The following is a 20,909-nucleotide window of genomic DNA, read 5'->3' as shown; positions in this document are numbered from 1 at the left end:
CTCCAGTTCCTTCCAGCTCTTTCCGTGGAAGAGGTTCCTCTTGAAGTACCAAGGTGAACTGTGGTTCAGGGGTCTGGGCCCGACTTTTTATAATACAAAATCCTTTGTTCTCTGGAGACAGAGAGTGTCTGTGCTCAGCAAAACCAGTTCTGTCCTCTCTGGCCCGGCTTCCCAGCAGGAGGTGGAGACAGCATTGTCCAAGGAAGACCAGGCACATTCAGGTGTGACAGAAATCTCGTCCCCCTACTCTGAATGCAGCCCAGGTGTTTTCAGCCCAGTCCTGTCTCACCCTGGAAAGGCAGAAAACAGCTAACCCCCTCTAACGGCTGTCTGAACAGAATGCACATCGCCAGTCCCTGTCACTCCAAAGCCAGACAGTCAAACACAAACCTTTCCAAGGCATACCGAATGGCTAAGTAAGAAAATACCTACTTTCTAAAAGTAGAATTTTCAAACCCAGAATGTTAAAATCATCCTTACTCAAAGATGCATCTTTAGATTCAGAGTTTAGGCATACTAAACTCAATGTTCCCATCTTGTTCCAGTGGACAGTTATACTTATGAGATGTTTTAAGTAAACTCCCCATCCTATCCCATGGGACAGATAGCCTTTCAATAGTGAAAAATTAAATTGGCAGTATTTCACTATCAAGACATGCCACACACATCAGGGTATTTCCTACCTCTCACAGACACTGCACTCTACCCATAATGGTACCTTAGGCCTACCTTAGGGGTGACTCACATGTAAGGAAAGGGAATGATGGCTTGTCAAGTGAGTGCACTTGCCAGGTCAACATAGCAGTACTAGACTGCACATAGGCACTGCATTGGCAGGCTTGAGGCCCTTGTGCAAGGCTGCTTGTGTGGATGCCACAATCTGGACCTAAATCCATCGTTTTTTTGCACTCCACAGCACCCCAGTTCAGACATGGCCATATGCAAATCAGCCTTGACCCTGTGCCTCATGGGAACAGTCCAGCCCGAACTGCCAAGCCATGTCTTTCCTGGACCGGAATCAAGCATCCTAGGACCGGTTTCTGGCTATCAGCCGTCTTCAGCCAGGATAGCTTGGCTCCAGTGGTGTGGAGAGCATGGGACTCACATCTGAGCATACCCATCCAACTTGGGGTGACAAATGAAAAAACCACAGTTGATGGACAGAATGCAGAACAATGTTATACCTTCACCCCAGTACAGAGATCTGGGCCTAAATCCTTCATTTTTTTGCACTCCACACTACCCCAGTTCAGACATGGTCATATGCAAATCAGCCTTGACCCTGTTCCTCATGGGAACAGTCCAGCCCGAACTGCCAAGCCATGTCTTTCCTGGCCCGGAATCAAGCATCCTAGGACCGGTTTCTGGCTATCAGCCGTCTTCAGCCAGGATAGCTTGACTCCAGTGGTGTGGAGAGCATGGGACTCACGTCTGAGCATACCCATCCCACTCGGGGTGACAAATGCAAAGACCACAGCTGATGGACAGAATGCAGAACAATGTCATACATTCACCCCAGTACAGAGATCTGGGCCTAAATCCATCGTTTTTTTAAACTCCACACTAACAGCATTTGGTTTACAGGCCCTGGGCACACACAGTGCAGTGCACTATGGACTTAACAGTAAACCAAATAAACCATTCATGGAAACACCAATCCTTCATAACAATTTACAGAGGGAGCACTTGCACTTTGGCACTGAACAGCAGTGGCAAAGTGCCCAAAGCATCTAGACCAGCAAAAACGAAGTCCAACACACAGTAAAAGCACAGGAGGCAAAGGCCAAAATACAGGGGAAACCTATGCCAAGGCTGCCAGGTCTAACAGTGGCACTGTGAGTTAGCTGGCTATAGGACAACATATCCTGAACATGGAATCAGTCTGACAGCCACCCTAAAGGATATCCTGTCCACAAACGCCCAGTTCCTACAGTATGGTGGAAACCACATGACAACAGGTGAATGTGTAAGTAAATGGTCCATTTGTCTGCTACTACTCCTAAATTGCATGTCAACTGAACTGTCCAATCCAGTTGAGAAGGGCCCCCAGAACGTTTCACATAGTTTGTTTCCCTGTGCATCGATCCTGCCGCTCTGGCTACACCTCTGCCTGGAGCGAGATGATATCCCCCTATGCCCTCACTTCTATTCTCTTGAGTATATGGCAAATTCTAAATGAGTACAGCTGAACTTCAGAAAATTAAGACTCTGATGTCAGTAATGAGGGGTTTCATTTGTTCAGATCAATAAAATAGGTAAACAAAATTAGGGGCAGCATTCCTCATTCCTGGTGCCTAATAAACCCTTTATACATTGAACTCGCATACTCTCGCAATTACAATGGCATAAATGTTTCCTTTATCATTAGACCAGAAAGGCATTTGTGATGGTGATGGTTGGCTTAGAAGCTAAAGTGGCGGTGAGTGAATAGTCAGGCCCTGATGGAAGTCTCAGGTACATTTTAATTAGCAAACTGGAAATGTGTTTTTGAGCTTTTATGATAAATTAAAAGTGATCCAGTGCTTATAGTAAGTTGGAAAGCAGAGCTAGGTATATCTCTATTGTTACCAACACGAAAGCGTTACAAAAACTGAGACTAGAATGGTTTTACTCTTAAAATGACAGATAGACACACATCGGTGATGAACAGAAACAGAAATTAACTCACAGTTTTGTTGATTGTTCATGGCGTTAATTACTCAAAATACTACCACCGGCAGAAGCTTTTGTATATGGGCTGTACCATGGCAAGGCTGTTAAGTGATTCGGTGTCATAGTTGGGGGTCACATCAGCACGTGGAGAAGTGTGGCTCACTGGTTAGAGGAGGCAGTCCCTGATGCAGAGGTCAGACCCGGGACCAGGGTTCAATTCCCGACGCGGCAGGGTCTTGAGCTCAAAATGTCCACAGACTCGATAATTCTCGCCTCGGTGCCTACTCGAATCATGGGTTCACACTCTGCAACTCTGGGCAATAGCTTGCTTAATCTCCACTACGGCCCCACTGCTTTGGGATGCCTGGTCTTCACCTTGGGGATGCCAGTAGGGGTTAACTCGCAGGGAAAGCCAGGACCGGTTCCCAAAGCAAGCACTAAGAGACCTGTCGGTGATTTGGCGCTATATAAATCGAAATTAACATAACATAACACATAACATGGTAGTAATTACTTTTCAAAAGGACAGAGTGGGAGGGAATATGACGAGGACTCAGCTGTCATATTCACTTGTACAGATATTTAAGTATCCTCAGAATATGTGACGGGAGCATCCCCTTCTGAACACTGGGTGCAGGGTAAATGCAACTACATTTGTGCTGGCGAGAATTATTGCCCATCTCCCTGATAATGTCAGGAGCAAATTCCCAAAAGAAGGATCATCCACAGAGGAATGCTTTTTTAGACTGTCTGTGCCAGCAAAATCCACAGCTCAGGATACTGTGTCATAAGCAATGGGCAACGGTAAAACTGTGACCATTATTGGTCCCCCGCTCATAGTATCGAAAAGGAACTATCGAGAAAGCTTTTTGTGCCCTTCATCGGGCCTACATTTTATGATTTCAGCTTTGAAGTGAACAACATTTTCTTCACAACTTTGTCAATCCCCCAGCTCCAAACCCAATGCCTCTGCCGCAATGCCAATGTGAAAATATTCAAAACAAACTTTTAATTCAGCACTGAGCACTTCAAGGCAAGTTTTCAGGTAAACTTTGGTGGTTTGAAACTTGCAGTGAACTATCTCTGTTGAAAACCTCAGGTATTTTTGAATTAGCAAACTGAAATGTGTTTCTGTTTATATTTTTTCAGGGTCGCCCCGAGGGAGGTGTAGGAGTCCTAAGAAAGGTAAGTAGCGCACCAACATACATTTGTTTCCTGAACTGTATGTGCCTAAAATAATCTGATCTTACAATGTTGCAGACTGACACACTTTTGCCTTAACTGCAACCGAAACTAACTCTCAGTTTTGTTTTCATGACTCCAGTGACTCCCAATTCTACAGTCAGTGGGTTCCAAGTTCAAGTTGAAGTTCAAAGGGTTAGTTTATTTAGATCGTAATCTTTAAACCAATACACAGTACTTACTTTCATTAAAAATAATTTTAAAAAAGAGACAATGTCCATCAACAGTAATACATACAAAATTCTCATTGAGCTCTCATTCCTTTAAAGGAAAGGTGTGAATGGCCTTCTTCCAGACATATGACATTTAAAGCTGGGCACACATATTATCAATTACCCCAACAATTTTGTCATTATAAAATTCATAAAACCGGTTATCTCTAGACACAAATCAATTTAAAACCTTAAAATCTATTTCTGACTTATTAAAAAACTCTGTACAACCTTTATAAATTTCCCTAGTGCAATTACAATATCAATGCTTGGAAGTTCCGTAAGTAGTGCTTGACTCCTATTCCTTATGTCATATTTTACGAATAATGGCCGCAGCCAAAATTTACGTTGTTCTAAAATATTTATACAGTCTAACAAAAGGTGTAAGGTGTCCCCTTTTGTGCCCAACCTGCATTTACAGTGCCCATTTGGGTCCAACATTTTGGTTTTGAGTTCTTTATTTGATATCCATGGGTTCATTCCAATACGTAACCTTAGGATCTCTTGTCTAAACCACGGGTTAGGCAATAGGTCCAAGTAGGGGAACCATGTTTCCTTTGCCCATGCATTCATCATGAACTCCACCGATCTTTTTTTACCAAGATATTCCCTGTCCGTGCTTCTAGTGACCACTTGTCCTTTAGTTCTTAGCTCTTGTTTAGAGCACTCGATTGTTAGCGAAGCACCAGATATATCCACATTTATATTTTCGCAGGCCTGTAATATTCTCTTCCTACACATTTTTGCCCATTTTAGGTCACTGTGTTGAATCTCATTTCGACACCATTTGGCGACTTTTTGATCATTTTCGAGGCGATTCCAAAATCTAATTGCTGTACATTGTACCTGGACCCCCCAGGCAGTTGTCCGTAGCTCTGTTCTTATGGCTTGCACCATTGCTGATGGGGGTAGGGATAAGAGCTTTTTCAAGCATTTACCTTCCTCCAGGTCTGTACCATGGCAAGGCTGTTAAGTGATTCGGTGTCATAGTTGGGGGTCACATCAGCACATAACATGGTAGTAATTACTTTTCAAAAGGACAGAGTGGGAGGGAATATGACGAGGACTCACCTGTCATATTCACTTGTACAGATATTTAAGTATCCTCAGAATATGTGACGGGAGCATCCCCTTCTGAACACTGGGTGCAGGGTAAATGCAACTACATTTGTGCTGGCGAGAATTATTGCCCATCTCCCTGTTAATGTCAGGAGCAAATTCCCAAAAGAAGGATCATCCACAGAGGAATGCTTTGTTAGACTGTCTGTGCCAGCAAAATCCACAGCTCAGGATACTGTGTCATAAGCAATGGACAACGGTAAAACTGTGACCATTATTGGTCCCCCGCTCATAGTATCGAAAAGGAACTATCGAGAAAGCTTTTTGTGCCCTTCATCGGGCCTACATTTCATGATTTCAGCTTTGAAGTGAACAACATTTTCTTCACAACTTTGTCAATCCCCCAGCTCCAAACCCAATGCCTCTGCCGCAATGCCAGTGTGAAATTATTCAAAACAAACTTTTAATTCAGCACTGAGCACTTCAAGGCAAGTTTTCAGGTCAACTTTGGTGGTTTGAAACTTGCAGTGAACTATCTCTGTTGAAAACCTCAGGTATTTTTGAATTAGCAAACTGAAATGTGTTTCTGTTTATATTTTTTCAGCGTCGCCCCGAGGGAGGTGTAGGAGTCCTAGTAATGGTAAGTAGCGCACCAACATACATTTGTTTCCTGAACCGTATGTGCCTAAAATAATCTGATCTTACAATGTTGCAGACTGACACACATTTGCATTAACTGCAACCGAAACTAACTCTCAGTTTTGTTGAGTGTTTTCATGACTCCAGTGACTCCCAATTCTACAATCAGTGGGTTCCGCTGACTAAAGCAGAGCAGCCATTAGGGGAAGTAAAGTGTACCATTATGAAAGTGGAACACAGAGTTGGAAAAGCAGATTTACCTCCATAACAATGTGTCAGTAAAATAAAGCAAAAGGTGGGTAAGTAGTAAAAAAAAAAACGTGGCTACAGATTTATTCGCAGTTAGAAAGGCAGTGGGAAGTTTTTCATCAATTCCCCAGGGCATTGCAAAAGTATTTGGTTTTCCCCAGGAACCTGGATCCGATGTTGGGCTTGCCAAGTGTCATTTAGTTGGAAACAGCTTCGTAATATTTGCCATTAGTGTCACTGCAAGCCGTTACAGTCAGACACAACCAGCTTTGACAAAGCCAATAGGTCTCACCTATGTGGTCTGTTGGTTTCTTCAATGTTTTAGCCATATTGCATGGCAACACTTTTTTTGCTGGTGGTGGATGGGGTGGGAGGCATCTCGGAGAGAGGGAGGGCGTTCAACTTGGAAGTTGTAGGTGCCTTCCACCCCACACTTCCACCAGGAATTAAATAAAGTGCCATGACGTGGTAATCGCTGGCCAATGGGACAAGCAACAATGTGGTATGGTGCGGGAAGGAGCAAGCAACAACCCAGGATGGCATGGAAGGGACTAGCATTAATTCAGGATCGGGTAAGCAACAATGCAGAATAAGCTGGGAAGGGGCAAGCAACGGGACGGATTGGGATGGAGGATGGGCGGGATCAAGCAACAACACAGAGCAGGGTTGGGGTAGAAGCACATGAGGGAGACTGCCTTCCATCCCATACACTCCTATGAAGTGTTTCAACTAAAAGAAAAAAAGTTTCTTAAAAAAGTGTGAACAGTGAAGAAACTCAAGTATTTGGGCCATGCTCCAGGGGAGGGACACAAATATGAAGAGAAAAAATAAGCCAGCACACACTTACCAAATAGAATCAAGGAAATGCGAGTGATGATGAAGCTAAGCAATGGTACATAATAGGTGGGATCTAAGCCGACTGTAAGCTAACAATATGTCTTACAAGTGACAGTGCATGCTATGTCTCAAGCAAAACCTAAAAAGGAGAGCAGCACACAACCTTTGGAGGCAGTGGGCTTGGTTAAATGATGCTGAGAAACTGTAAAGAGAATGAACAGGTGTGGTTATGTGTGGGAAAGTGGAATATTATGTGATATGGCTGGGTAGCCTTACCATGTAATATTATCACAATACCCCAAAGATGGTCCTTGGATTCACACTAATAAATCCTTACCTCAGTCCTGGTAGAGGGGCAAAGTGCAGTCAGGCTTAACTAAAGGAACTTAAGCATTTCAAAGTTCCAAAATGGACAATAAACAATTTACATGACTCAAGATAAATCTGACTCCAATTTATAGAAATAGAGTGTATTTGTATCATAATTTAGACACCAAAACAAATGAAATAGGATACATATACCTGTAGTTTCATGTTTTTAAAGCAATATTAAATCAGTGCAGTAAAATACATAGAAAAACAAACATTGTGTTCAATGGCAAAAATCCACTGGTGAAAATAGGTTACTTGCAGGCTGAGGTACTTCGAACCCTTATAAGGTTAAGGTCATGGGGGCCCCAGGAACAGGCCATAACAGTCAGATCAATTTAACTATCCCGTGGAGTCAGAGTGCACAAATTTTCTGGCTGTCCTCGGCGCCTACAGCAGCCAGGTGGTGCTGTTTTTACCGCTACCACAGTGATGCAAGAAACGAAATTCAAAAACACAAGAGGTACACAGCTGTCGATGTCATATCATGGTGGCACTGTGTTCTCTGTAGAAGAAGTGACAAGTGTGGGGGTCAGTTTCCGGATTAGTGATCAACAAGCCTTGGCAGTGGTAAGCACAGTGAGAAGCTTCTGGAACTTCACTGGGTTCAGGGGAATAACGTAGTGCCCTTAAACATTTGGGCAGGTGAGACTAAAATTCCCAGAATACACTAGACCACCTGGATTTGGATCATCCCTTGGTAGGCCCGATGGCCAGCGATTCTTTGGATCTCATGAGTGTTTTTCCCTGCAGTTTGCAGAGGACTAGTATCACTAGTTCAGGGGAGACTGAGAGTGCTTTTGGATTCCACAAGGTTCAATCTCTTCTGGTGTATTGAGTTTTAGCCGAAGACGAGAGTTGTTTACTCAGTTCCAAGTCTGTTGCCTCAGAGGCCAAGTATATCTCTTTTGCTTTGCACTGGTGCGCAAAGTCCTTTTGGTGCTTCAAAGGTATCCTTTTGGTCCTTCATTGTAGAAAGTTGTTCAAATCTGAGGTTCTGGTGTCAGGATGGTCCCTTAAATCCTAGATTTAGAGGCGTTCGCAGTGTGAGAGCTAGTAGCCAATAGCCAGCAAGTCTCTGCACCTAGTCCGCTCTTGAGGTGACCACATCCGGTGGTGTAGGTCACATTTTCTACCCAGAGCCCACTATTTCTGCCCTTCTATAGATGGCAGAATGCCATTTTCAGTGTACAGCCCATACTGCCCACCCTAGCGGTTCCTTCCTCTGGGTGTACACATCCTGCATTGCTAATTTCTCACCTTGCCCGGGTGCAAGCACATCTGGGGAAGGGGAGAACTGTTTCCTCCTCAGGGGGACATCCCAGGTGCATATCAGAGATGGTACAGCCTCTGAAGCTCACTGTTCTGATGTGCTGAATCACTAGCTTGCTGGGGAGGAGGGTGGTTAGACCGCCTTCCTACCCAGCCTCTGTTTGTGACACCTGGGAGTGATCTCACTGCCTGGCAGGAGGTCAAAATCCTGCCTTGGCAGCAGCAGGCATGGGAAAGTGTGGGATGGTCAGCCAGAGCACAGTAAAGCTTTTTTTGCAACCAGGGGCTTATCTCTAAGGGGCCACCTCGGTGTATTCCATGTCGCCCAGGAACCAAAATTCTCAAGGGTGAGAATGGACGTTATTTGGTACTAAACATGATATATTTTAGTGGTACCATAATGGAGCTGCCAATCTCCAAAGTTGCTAGTTGGCAGCCCATGTTATCCTGTGGACCACTAACACATTTAGTAGTTTCCAATGGGGAGCACCACTTTAGGAACATACAGGCTTGCACTTATATGTCAACATCTGGACTACTCCTGCAATCTGCAATGGCAAGCCTGCTGTCATTCCAGGGTGGCACAAAACCATGCTGCAGCCCTGGGAGGCCCATTAGCACCAATGCCCTGGGAACCCTTGGGGCTAGGTACTTATAAGAGAGAAACATTTTGCCAATTTGGGACTACCAAGTCGAACATAACAGTTTTAGGAGCAAACACAGGCACTGGGATCTGGGCAGCAGACACCAGTGCACTATCACTCACCTCCATCAGCATTTAGAGCAAAATGTCGGGGGGTGGTTGTCACCATGCAAAAAGGGGTACATTCCAGCATTATGAAAAAAGTGGGCAGAGTGGGTATAGGAGGTTTGTCTCCATGGAAAATTAAGCAGTGTGATTAAAAGTATACAACATGTGAGCAAATTGTTAAGAAACTGAACAAGCAAAATAATGACATTCATGTTGAAGTAAAAGAAATTAAATAATATACTAAAGAGAAAGAGAATTTCAGAGTAAACTCTGAATAGATTCAGGGAATTACTTTTCTATCAACTAGATTGATTGAGTGGCTATTGAAACATAGACAATAGACCTTTACAACAGAATTGTAACTGACCAGCCAGCCAACAGGAAGACAATGTCAATGAAGAAAATCTCAGTGCATGATATTGGATTCCACTAATGCAGATGCCTTAACTGTTGGCTTAGAAATTCTTCTGTAGGTGGTGGAAGACTGTGCCAAGTGAAGAAGCGTGCACCCCTCTTGCCAGCTGAACTGGGGCATAAGCTAGCCGTACTGACACTTTATGGCTGCCCAAGTTTGGACAAAGCATGCATTGAAGCTGATCAATCTCTGCTTCTCCTTCGCTGGGTATAGGAAAACCTCTTGAGTGGCAGTACCAATTCCTCACTGTCACAAAAATTGAAAAGGCCTAATTCAAGCAAGTTCCTAAGGTAAGTATGCGACCCCCAGAATCGAAAGCTGTAGCCCAGAATGATAAAGATAAGGCCTTGAAGGGTAAGTGCCCAACACATCTATGATTTTATTCTAAGTGACAATTTAGATTTCCTTTTCATGACAGAAATCTGACTTGAATCCTGGTGCAATCCAGATATCGTTGTGCCCTCCCCTGACTACCTTATTCACAGACATGAATGACCCGAACAGCGGGGAGGAGGACTGGCAATTATTTACTGCAGCTCACTGAAATGCTCAGTATTTGAAATATCCGACCTCAGAGGAGCAGAGAGTATAGGCTTCTGTTTCCAACTAGAGGACTCTTTTGCCTTCTCAAGAGCCTTGGTCCATCCCCCACCAGGTCCCATTAATATCTTTCTAGAAAGCATAGGAGATATTGTGAGTGCACTCGCTCTCAGATTTGCCATTTTCACCCTACTAGGAGACTTTAATGCTCACCTAGATGGCCAAAGTGATCCCAGGGCAACACCGTTCCGAGAAACCATGGCCATGCTTGGCCTAGAAGAGCACATACTGACTTCTACCCACAGCGCTGGTCATACTTTTGATGGTATTAGCTCAAACCTTATGACCTTCATCGTTAAGGACACAGTGAGCCTCACCTGGTCTGATCTTAAGCATATACATTTGGAAATTAGTTGTGGGCACAGGACAAAACACAAAGGCCACATATCCACCAACGAAAGCCAAACCCTAGTTGGAAGGATTTGGCAGCCCATCCTGACTTTAATCTAGTAGCCTCAGTATGCAAACCTAGACTATTGGGGGACCCAACTGAAGACAACAAACGATTCACACTATGGATAACCACCCTGAAGGATCGCTTTGCTTTCCCCGGTCCTGAAAAGAACCGCTTATTAAAGAAACCCTGGGCCCCATGGTATACCCAAAACTTGAAAGAAATGCCCAGCCACTGCAGGAAATTGGAAGGTAGATGGTGACTAAAATACAATCAGACAGAACAAACTAAGTTCATGGCCGCCCTTAAAAATTCCCATCATAACATCAGAATCGCCAAGAAATCCTATTTTATCAAAATGTTTGGATGGGCTAATTCTAATCAGAAAACTATCTTTAAGATTGTGAGCTCTTTTTTAAACCCCACGTCCAGGGTCGTACTGGGAACTAAAAGCAGCCCTGGCATATTTTCCCAGACCAGCCCCCATCCAGCGCGTATCGAGCAAGTGCAGCGAGCGAGCCCGACCACTAGTAGGGGGGTTTGGGGGAATTTTTTTGAAAAAGACAGACCAAAATGGTGACTTTTACAGCACATTTTTCATTACATATTCAATTGTATCAACTTTCAAAGCACAGTAAATAGTAGATGGGGACCTTAAAGAGCACCAGGTTACCCATATTCTTTAATGCGCTGTGAGTGCAACTACTTTTGTCAGTGTATGGATAGTGCATCACTATTCATTGTCACACTTTTCTGAGCATAGCTATCTATTTCCACTGGGACGAAGAGTTCTAGCTCCGCTGGCACGGGCCTTGCTCCACACCTTATTGTCAGTATGTGTGCTTGTTTTTGGAGAAAATTCTTTTGCACTATTAGAATTTGCAGTGACCAAGTCTGCACAAGGTATTTGTCTTTCTTTCGTGTTCAGATTACCAAATTTGATATTGTTCACATTTCCACCCATTTGCTGCCACTGTGTAAAACTTTCTGTTTGCACTACCTAAATTGCTTTGCGTGGGTCACATCTGTGCTGTGACTCGAGCAAGCGTTACAAAGCAAACATCATATGCGTGCTTTGAGGTCTCACCAAAGTGTGCCCCAAATCGTCATCACGAGTCAGGTGTGGGTTCACGTTACCACGGTGCTCATAGCAATTCTACCTATTGGGGATTCTGATCAGTCAGATATCTGCCGATAAAAATCTTACTATAGATCAACATCCAGATGCCACTTGTTCATGACATACACAAACCAGTAGTCCACGATTTGCACTCCACCGCACGATGTGCACACACCTACAGTAGATGACACATACACACTTATAGTGCACAAGCTGCACATACCTATATTGGACGAAATGTACATATCTACAGTGCACGACGTGAACACACCTACAGTTCATGACGTGCACATACCTACAGTGCACAACATGCACACCTATAGTGCACAACATGCACACTCATATAGTGCACAACATGCAGACACCAACCATACATGACATGTAATCACCTACCATACATACCATGCTCATACTTACAGTGGATGACATTCACATACCTATAATGTACGACATGCACACACCTATAGTTAGGGTGACCAGGCTTCCCGGTTTTGCCCGGACGGTCCCGGTTTTTCACCTGCTGTCCTGGCAGATTTCTGGAAATTTAGTTCCTGTCCCGGTTTTTAGAGAGGGTCGACTGAAAAATGTGGGAGGTGCTTTTTTTATGTTTTACAAAGCAGGGATAGTTAGCAGTTGTTTCAAGAAAGCAATTTAATAAGCAGGCAAGCTTCTGGGTTTAAAAATTGTGTTGTATGTATGTTCTTTCTGCCTGTTCTGTAATTCTCTGCTGAGGAGCGCTGTCATTCTGTGCCCTCACTTGAAGTAAAACTGTAGTCCTTCTTCTATTTTTGTGAAATGTCCCGGTTTTTGTCTTTAAAATTCTGGTCAGCCTACTATAGTGCACAAGATGCACACACCTACCATACATGACATGCACACACCTACAGTGCACAATTTGCACACAACTTTACTGCACGACAGGCAGACACCTATATTGCACAACATGCATACACAAACCGCACATGAGATGCACACACATCGGGGGCGTGGCTTGGATGCCGAGGAGGTAGGCAGCGTGAGCTCGGAGCTCCGTGCCCGATCCCGGAAAATATCCTGAAAATCTGATCGGACCCCGATGTAATCGATATCATCCGGTACTGGAAGGTACAGCGGAGGGTCCGGTGCTCACGGAAGACGACACCGGGCCATTCCAAGCCAGTTCTTCGACTTTGAAAGTTGGAACTTAGGTGCGAAGTCTTAGACCTAAAATGGCGGCGGTGGCATGAGACTCGGCGACGGCGGAGTCGCCGGCCCGGAGCCCCACTAAGAACTGCTCCCCAACAAATCGGAGGTGTTAGCGGTTGCATCGCGCCTCTCCCTGGGTGCGGGAGTGGACCTTGGGCGCACCCCGGGCGGTGGTTGGGAGCCGCCCCCCTGGTAGTGGCGGCGACAGTGTGGCTGTGACCCAGTGACGATGGCCCCGGGCCTCTGAGCACGACTGGCGCCGTCCGGGCTGGCGGTCGATCGGAGACCCTGCTCTTTAGAGACGACCTTGGATCCGGGGACCTGAGCAGCGACCCAGGCACGAAGGGTCGGGCTCCCGCTGCAGCTGCAGGGACCCTGCCGGAGGGCGAAGCCCGGTGACGTGCGGAGAAAGACCAGGGACAGAATTGGAGGCCACCGCTCGGGCCGGCCCAGATGGGGAAGCCGAAAGGGAAGGGAGATGGTGCGACCGATACGGAGGCTGCGGAGGGAGCGGAGCGAGACCAATCGGCATTACAGCGGATGCAAGACCGTATCCTAGAGGCCATCGCCACCACAAAGGACGCTCTACAACAGGATATAGCTCAGGTGGCGACGGGCTTGGGCCTCCTGAAGGCCGACCATGATAAACTTAAGGACAGAGTGAAATCCGTGGAGATCACGGTTAAGGAATTAGCCCCGGGCCAAGCAGCGGTGAAGGCCCAGATGACGGAGGTGATGGACCGCTTGAAGGTGCTGGAACGGAGGGCCGAAGATGCGGAAAACCGGAATAGGCGCAACAACGTACGCCTAGTGGGCCTGCCGGAAAAAATCGAAGGTGACGATATGGTGGGCTACCTTGATAACTGGTTGCGGACGGAGGTGGCACCGGAGGGACTGTCCCCCTTCTTCTCCCTGGAACGGGCGCATAGGGTTCCGGCGCGCCCGCTGGCCTTGGGCCTCCCTCCTCGCCCAGTGGTGTTCAAATTGCTCCATTACCGGGACAGGGACTGGCTTCTGCAAAGGGCGAGAGAGGCAGGGCCCTTTCAAGTGGACAACAGCAGGGTCACTATGTTCCCGGATTATACGTTTGAGACGCAGCGGCTTAGGGCGAACTTTCTGTCCCTCAAGCGGGAGCTCCGCGTGGAAGGCATCAAGTACTCCCTGTTGTTCCCCGCCAAGCTGAGAGTGGTGGTGGATGAACAATCGCTTTTCTTCACATCCTCTGCGGACGCTTGGGCCTGGTGGGACACTTATAAAGCGGGAACGGACGGTGCTAAGGCCAGGGAGGAGGAGGCTAAGGTGGCGCAACCGGTCAGGAAATCCCAACGGATCAGGAGGAACCGCAGGAGGACCGGCAAACCTTCGGTGTCGCAGACGGAGGCGGAGAGGCAGGCGGCGCTACAGGCAGTAGCGGACTTATCCAGGACCACCAGAAGTCAGTCCGGGAAGGGCACGGAATCAGAGGACCCGGGCACGGGCTCGGAGACGGGACTATCGGAATTTGGTGGAGCCCGGGGCCCTATTGTGACGCCGCAGACTTCGGGGGAGATACTCGAGGCGTGTTGAACTGAACTGGTGGAGTGAACTCGTTGGTTGGACACTGGGGCACTGGGCCCGTGGCAGTGGCACGCTACTACTTGAGGTTTTGGGGTGCTGTAATGTGGGGATTGTGGGGTGGAGTGCGCGGGGTTGATTTGCTTTGAGGATCTATCGCATCGAGTCACGCCTTACTGGCCCCTAAGGTCATCGCAGTGGAGACTGCGACCATTACTGCCTTTCTTTGAGGGGTGGTTGGGAGTGTTAGTTTGGATGGGGGTACTTCCAGTTGCGGGGGGGCCTGTCCTGGGGGGGTGGGAGTTGCGAGCGGTTGGGGTTGCTCGGGGGACAGTTGTTGTTGGAGGGGTTTGGCTTCCCGTTTGGAGAGGGTGGGTGGGTAGGCCCGTGGTCACGGAACGTATGAGGACATTGTTTTTTATTGTCTGGTCCGGTTGTATGGGGGGGGATGGCTAGTACTGGGGCATTGAAATGTGTGACCTGGAATGTGCGGGGTATGCAGTCCATGACGCGCAGGCATAAGGTTCAGGCATACCTCAAGCGTAGAGGGGTTCATATAGCGTTCCTGCAAGAAACACATCTTAATAAGCAGGAAGGGGCTGCTCTGCAGAGGCGCTGGAGGGGGCAGCTGGTTTACACGACATTCCCAGCTTTTGCAAGGGGGACACTGATTTGGATACGGGCGGGGGTCCCCTTCCAGGTGACAAAAACATTGGTGGACCCGGAGGGCAGGTATGTGGCGGTGGAAGGGAGGCTGAGAGGCAGGGTGATATCTCTCTGCAATGTGTATGCCCCTAATGTAAATCTGCCCGCATTTCTGTCTACTATCTCGGGCAAACTGGCGGGGTATTTAGCAGGGCCGGTCCTCTTGGGGGGGGGATTTCAACTCGGTTGAGGATGTGTTACTAGATAGGTCCCATCCCCCACTGCGCGCGTCCCCAGTATATAGAGTCGCCAAGCGTAGGTTGGAATGGCAGGAGAGCTGGGCCCTCACGGATGCATGGAGGGCGTTGCACCCCACTACTAGGGATTACTCTTTTCACTCGCACCTACATGATCTGCACGTAAGGCTAGATGCGTTTCTTTGTTCACCATGTGTGCTCCCTGCGGTGGGTGGGGCGGAATACTTGGCCAGGACGTTATCGGACCACAACCCATTGTTGATATCTCTGGACTGGATGGTGGCTGCTAACTGCGTGCCAACATGGCGCCTGCAACCCGACACCCTAGATGACTTGTTGTTCAGGGAGGCTTTGGGAGAACGCATTGAGAGTTACTTTGAAGAGAACAGTGGCTCGGCATCCACGAGGGCGGTAGAGTGGGATGCGTTTAAGGTGGTGGTGCGGGGGCACTGTATTGGGCACACGGCTGGGGCTCGCAAGACTTTGCTGGACGACTTGGATAGGGCTGAAACGCGGCTGAGGGAACTGGAGAAGAAACGCCCGAATCACCCTGAGTTGCAGGAGGGGCTTAGCGGGGCTGGCAGTAGAGCTGGAGCGGCTGCGCAGCTTTGACCACAAGGCGTACATGACGAGGGCGCATGCGGAGGGAGATAAGGCGGGGTCTATGCTGGCATGGCTCGCTAACCCAGTCCGGAGGGGCATGCCGATCATGGGGATCCAGGAGACAGGGGAGGAGCCCTGCCATACTCAACCCGGGATCCTGAATAAGTTTCGCACTTATTACGAAGGGCTATATGAGAGTGGTGAAACAGGAGGGGCGGATGAGCTAGGAGAGTTCTTAGACGGCTTGCAACTGCCACAGGTGGAGGACTCAGAGGCAGAAGAGCTGGGTCGACCCATCACTCTTGGAGAGATAGGGTGTGCAGTAAAGCAAATGGCCAGAAATAAGACCCCGGGACTTGACGGGCTCCCGATCGAATTCTACAGTAAATATCTACAGTACCTTGCTCCTCGGCTGCGCGAGGTGTACAATGAAGCACAAACGAAGGGTCGGCTCCCGGGCTCCATGAGTGAGGCCCTCATGATCCCGCTCTTAAAACCGGGCAGAGAAGGTGCGGCTTTGTCCTCGTACCGTCCGTTGTCCATGTTGACGACGGACTACAAGATCCTGAGTAAAATTCTTGCCAACAGACTGCTGGTGCACATGACGGGCCTTGTTCATAAAGACCAGTGTGGTTTTATTCCGACACGCAACACCACTCACAATATCCGCAGGCTTACGAGACTGATGGGTGCGGACTGGCCGGACGCCGTTTCCCCATTTGTCCTTTCCATTGACATAGAGAAGGCATTTGACAGCCTTGAGTGGGGATACCTGTATGAGGTGATGCGACGCTTCGGACTGGGGGACGGATACATAAACTGGACCAAGGTCCTGTACACTGATGCGGTAGCAAGAGTTCGAGTGGGTACTCTGATCTCGAGGCAATACCCGGTCAGGCGTGGCACTAGACAAGGTTGCTCCCTATCCCCGCTCCTGTTCGCTTTGGCGATGGAACCCTTCGCTGCGGAGGCCAGGTTAGGCCGCCACTATGCAGGTTTATCATTTAGGGGCAGGCCGCACTTCATCTCCCTGTACGCAGATGACCTGCTGATATTTCTAGCCGATGCGGGCCCCGAGCTCGAGGGGGCACGGCGGCTACTGGGGCGGTTCGGCCGGCTGTCGGGCCTGAGGGTCAACTGGCCTAAATCCTGCCTGTTCCCCCTGAGGTCGGGAGAACCGTGCCCACTCACCGCGCAAGAACTCCGGTGGGAGCCGCGCTGTCTGCATTATCTGGGGGTCTATGTTTATCATACCCCGGCTGACTTGCTGGACGGTAACATCACCCGCTGTATTAATGCCCTGCGGGGGTCCATGGACTTCTGGTCGACCCTGCCGTTGTCCCTGGCTGGTAGGATCTCCCTGCTTAAAATGGTGGCCCTGCCCAGGCTTTTGTACTATTTTAGGACACTCCCGGTGTGGGTCCCGAGCTCAGTCTTTAAACGCCTGAGGTCTCTGGTCATAGCGTTCTTGTGGGGCACGGGAAGGAGGCGCATAGCGCTCGACACTCTGCTGCGCCCCAAGGATGAAGGAGGTATGGCGGTGCCGGATTTTGAAGGGTATTACCTGGCTGCGCAGCTGCAGATTTTTACTCAGGAGGTAGCGAGGGTGTATAGAGGCCCTGAGGACGCGAGAGTAGAAGGCACCCCGCGGCACATTCTGGCGTACATCACGCTGCACCAGAAGCTCCGGGTGGGAGACCTGACGGTCGAGGAGCAGACGTTCCGGCTTTGTTGGGACCGGGCCCGTAAGCGGGCGGGAGTCCGCCTTATGTATGCCCCTGAAATCCCGTTGGGGATGGTCACCGCCCTCCCGCATGGAGGAGACTGGTCGCGCTTACTAGGATGGGAGGAGGCGGGAATACAAATGCTGGGTGATCTCTATGAGGATGGGGTGTTGCTGCCGTTTAAGGACTTGCCGGAGCGTTTTGACCTCCCGAGGGGCGACTACTTGTTGCATGCAGCAGTCACGGGCGCTATGCAAGCCCATTGGGGTGAAGGGTTGCAGGAGCCGGGCACCTCTATGGCCTGCCAGTACACGATGATGGCAGCGGGGACCTTTAAGGCTGTCACGTGCTTGTACTCTAGGATGCAGCGGGAGGCTTTGCAGCCTTTGTCGACCCTGAAGGCCAAGTGGGAGCTGGACCTCCAAGTGGAGATACCTGACACGACCTGGGGCCAGTTACTAAGGCGTGCGCGGAAGAGCTCGAGGAACGCCAGGTTTCAATTAATCCACTTCTATATCATTCACAGGGCATACCTCACACCGGGGAAAATCCAACAGTATTTTGGGGTAGACAACGCTGCTTGCCCCAGATGTAATACAGTCGGGCGGACCTGGGTCATATGCTATGGGATTGCCCCTCTCTGGGAGACTACTGGCAGGAAGTTGGGCGGGCCCTTAATAGCGCGACAGATAGAGATATCCAGTATACTAAAGCGGTTGGCATCCTACATTGGTTCCCTCACACGCCTAGGAACAAGACTACTAGTAAATTTATAGATCTGGGACTTATTCTGGCCAAGCGGGAGATCACGAGGAACTGGAAGTCCAGAGTGGGGCCCACATATAAAAGATGGTATGGGGAATGCCTGAGATGGGCCGCATGTGAAAGTACTCTGAGGTACCAGGTGGCCGGGAGGATGAATGACGAGAAGGCTCTGGAGAGAGCAACTGCATGGGAAATGATGGTGCAGGCGCTCCGTGATATGGATGCTGAGGAGCTGGAGGGCGAGGGTGAGCTGGATGGGGCAGGCCCTGTCACTACACAGGAGAACACACCTTAGCGAATATCTGTTTCCTCCTGCAACGCACCAGACACTTCTACACTGTTGATTCGAAGCAGAGCGACCACGGGGGAGGGTGGGTAGGAAGCTGGATTTGGCGGGATGTTGGGGTACCGAAATTGGGGGAGGGGGAGGGGGAGGGGTGAAAACCACAAAAGCAACCCAGCGATATTAGCCTAATGCTACTGTCAGACGTTGTAAGGCGATACGGGAAGCAACCATGGATAAGGTCACCCCCACCAAAGGAAAGGGTGGACCTCCCGGATGCAGAAGGACTGGTATATACTAATCTTGTACATGATACGCGTATATTGCTGATTATATTGTCTGTACACTTATATTGGTGCTGCAATAAAAATGATGTTAAAAAAAAAAAAAATGAGATGCACACACATACTGTGCAAAAACCTTACTATACAACAGGCAGACACTTGAGAAGGCTCATCGGGGCACACTGTTGTGTTGGTGCACAGCTGCCACGCTGCCTGGCGCTGACAGCCCAAGCCTGTTTAGCGGAGCTGAGGAGCACATATAGTTGGGCTGTAGAATAAGTGGAACACGAACACGTGTATTAAGTTATCAGCATCGCTATCGTGGTCTGCCTGACCCCGCCTACTCAGCCATCACTTTTAAATTTTTATTACTCGAGTATTATGTGAACTTTTTAAGGAGACCCTAGGAATCAAGGGTTAATTTCATAATTCCAGGGGCCGTGTCTGTAATCACTTTTCTGCCAACACTGTACAGCCCGGGAGATGCCAGTAGACACTCTATTAGGAAAGTGAGGTGCACTTGGTGTGCCCTCTTAACTACAAAGCCCCGCTCTGGGTCTACTCTCACTCCAAATCATGGATAGCCCTTAGTGCCCCTGCATTATCATTGCATAAGCTGAGGCGAGGGACACAAATATTACAGCTCCCTATGGGACTTCAAGACAGGGTTGTGCGTTCTCCGGAGCCATGCAGGGGACTTTCTCCAGCCCAGCAAGAAAAAACTCACCTTTTTGTGCAAGCCTGATTTTTTAGTTTCTCATTGTACGAAAAGTCTTCTTTTTTTTTTTTTTACTTTTACATTACTGCGACTGTGTAACTTCGATTCTAGTGAGATCATGTGGTTTATCAAGAAAATGTCGAGGAAACTGTCAAATTAGATGTGTTACAACCCATGGCTACACGTGCTGCGACGTTCATTGCACAATTATAGAAACTGGTTGGACCCAATGTGCCTGTAAAGTGGATGGTGTAAATGAGGCCCTTGCAATAAAAATGCATCGAAAAAGACCCGATTTCGATTTTCATGTTGACCACCAGCAGGCTCCCGCACCTCACATGACACACGAGACTCGTCAATTTCACAAGCATTGCACATATTAAATGTAGGTGATTAGGCCACCCCTCTTCTTTAAAGTGTTTCAGCTTTTAACAAATAAAAAAGGTTTCAGTTGAAATGCCTGAACATGTCTTACCACAGCCAGTGCAGAGCCCTTGTTTTTTTTTTAAGTTCAAAATGATTTTATTGAAATTTTTAGACAAAAGAAATAAACAAGAACAGTACATAACAAAAAATTAAAGCAGATAAGCAGAGCCCTTGTTTTATTGCCACCACCTGCACCATGCAATTGCGCTGCTCGCACCAAATCATAAATTGTAATCATGATGATTGTCACGGTCCCTGACAGTGACAATCATCTTGATCAAAATGTTTGATTTATTTCCGCGACGGTGCGCAACTCAAGCAGGCCTGAACCCAAGCCACCTGACCTCGCTCTGCCCGGCTCACAATAAAATCCACAGTGCGCAGTCAGATTAGAACCTGGCCAGGCCTATACCTTTTGCTTTGTTTAATAATCCCGTCCCGGCAGCGACGCCCGCCCAGTGCCCACTGGCCATGAGATGATTGCCGACAGGGTGGACAGACAAACTCACCTGCTGCGGGCAGTAGAGAGGGCCCAGGCCAGGGGGCCGAAATAATAAAATTATGGCTGCAACAGTGCCTCGGCTCCAGCCTCTCTGTCTCTCTCATGCCAGGCAGTCACGGCGTGCTGCGCTGCCTCCTCTGAGTCCTGATTAT

The 20,909-nt window shown here is 48.3% G+C and overlaps 1 protein-coding gene across 2 annotated transcripts in view; it reads left to right on the top strand.

Annotated features, from left to right (window-relative positions):
• The window catches only part of LOC147727331 (uncharacterized), a 1,245,320-nt gene that overhangs the window by 679,570 nt on the left and 544,841 nt on the right, over positions 1–20,909 (top strand). For both annotated transcript variants that reach the window (XM_086961416.1, XM_086961415.1), the window contains 2 exons: positions 3,802–3,837; positions 5,770–5,805. In XM_086961416.1, the coding sequence (XP_086817542.1) occupies positions 3,802–3,837; positions 5,770–5,805 (72 nt within the window). The remainder of the gene's footprint in view (positions 1–3,801; positions 3,838–5,769; positions 5,806–20,909) is intronic.

The sequence above is a fragment of the Lissotriton vulgaris genome, chromosome 3_1 (genome assembly GCF_964263255.1).
Source record: "Lissotriton vulgaris chromosome 3_1, aLisVul1.2, whole genome shotgun sequence".
NCBI lineage: Eukaryota > Metazoa > Chordata > Amphibia > Caudata > Salamandridae > Lissotriton > Lissotriton vulgaris.
The sequence above is the reverse complement of the archived record's forward strand: the minus strand, read 5'-3'. Positions and strand labels throughout refer to the sequence as shown.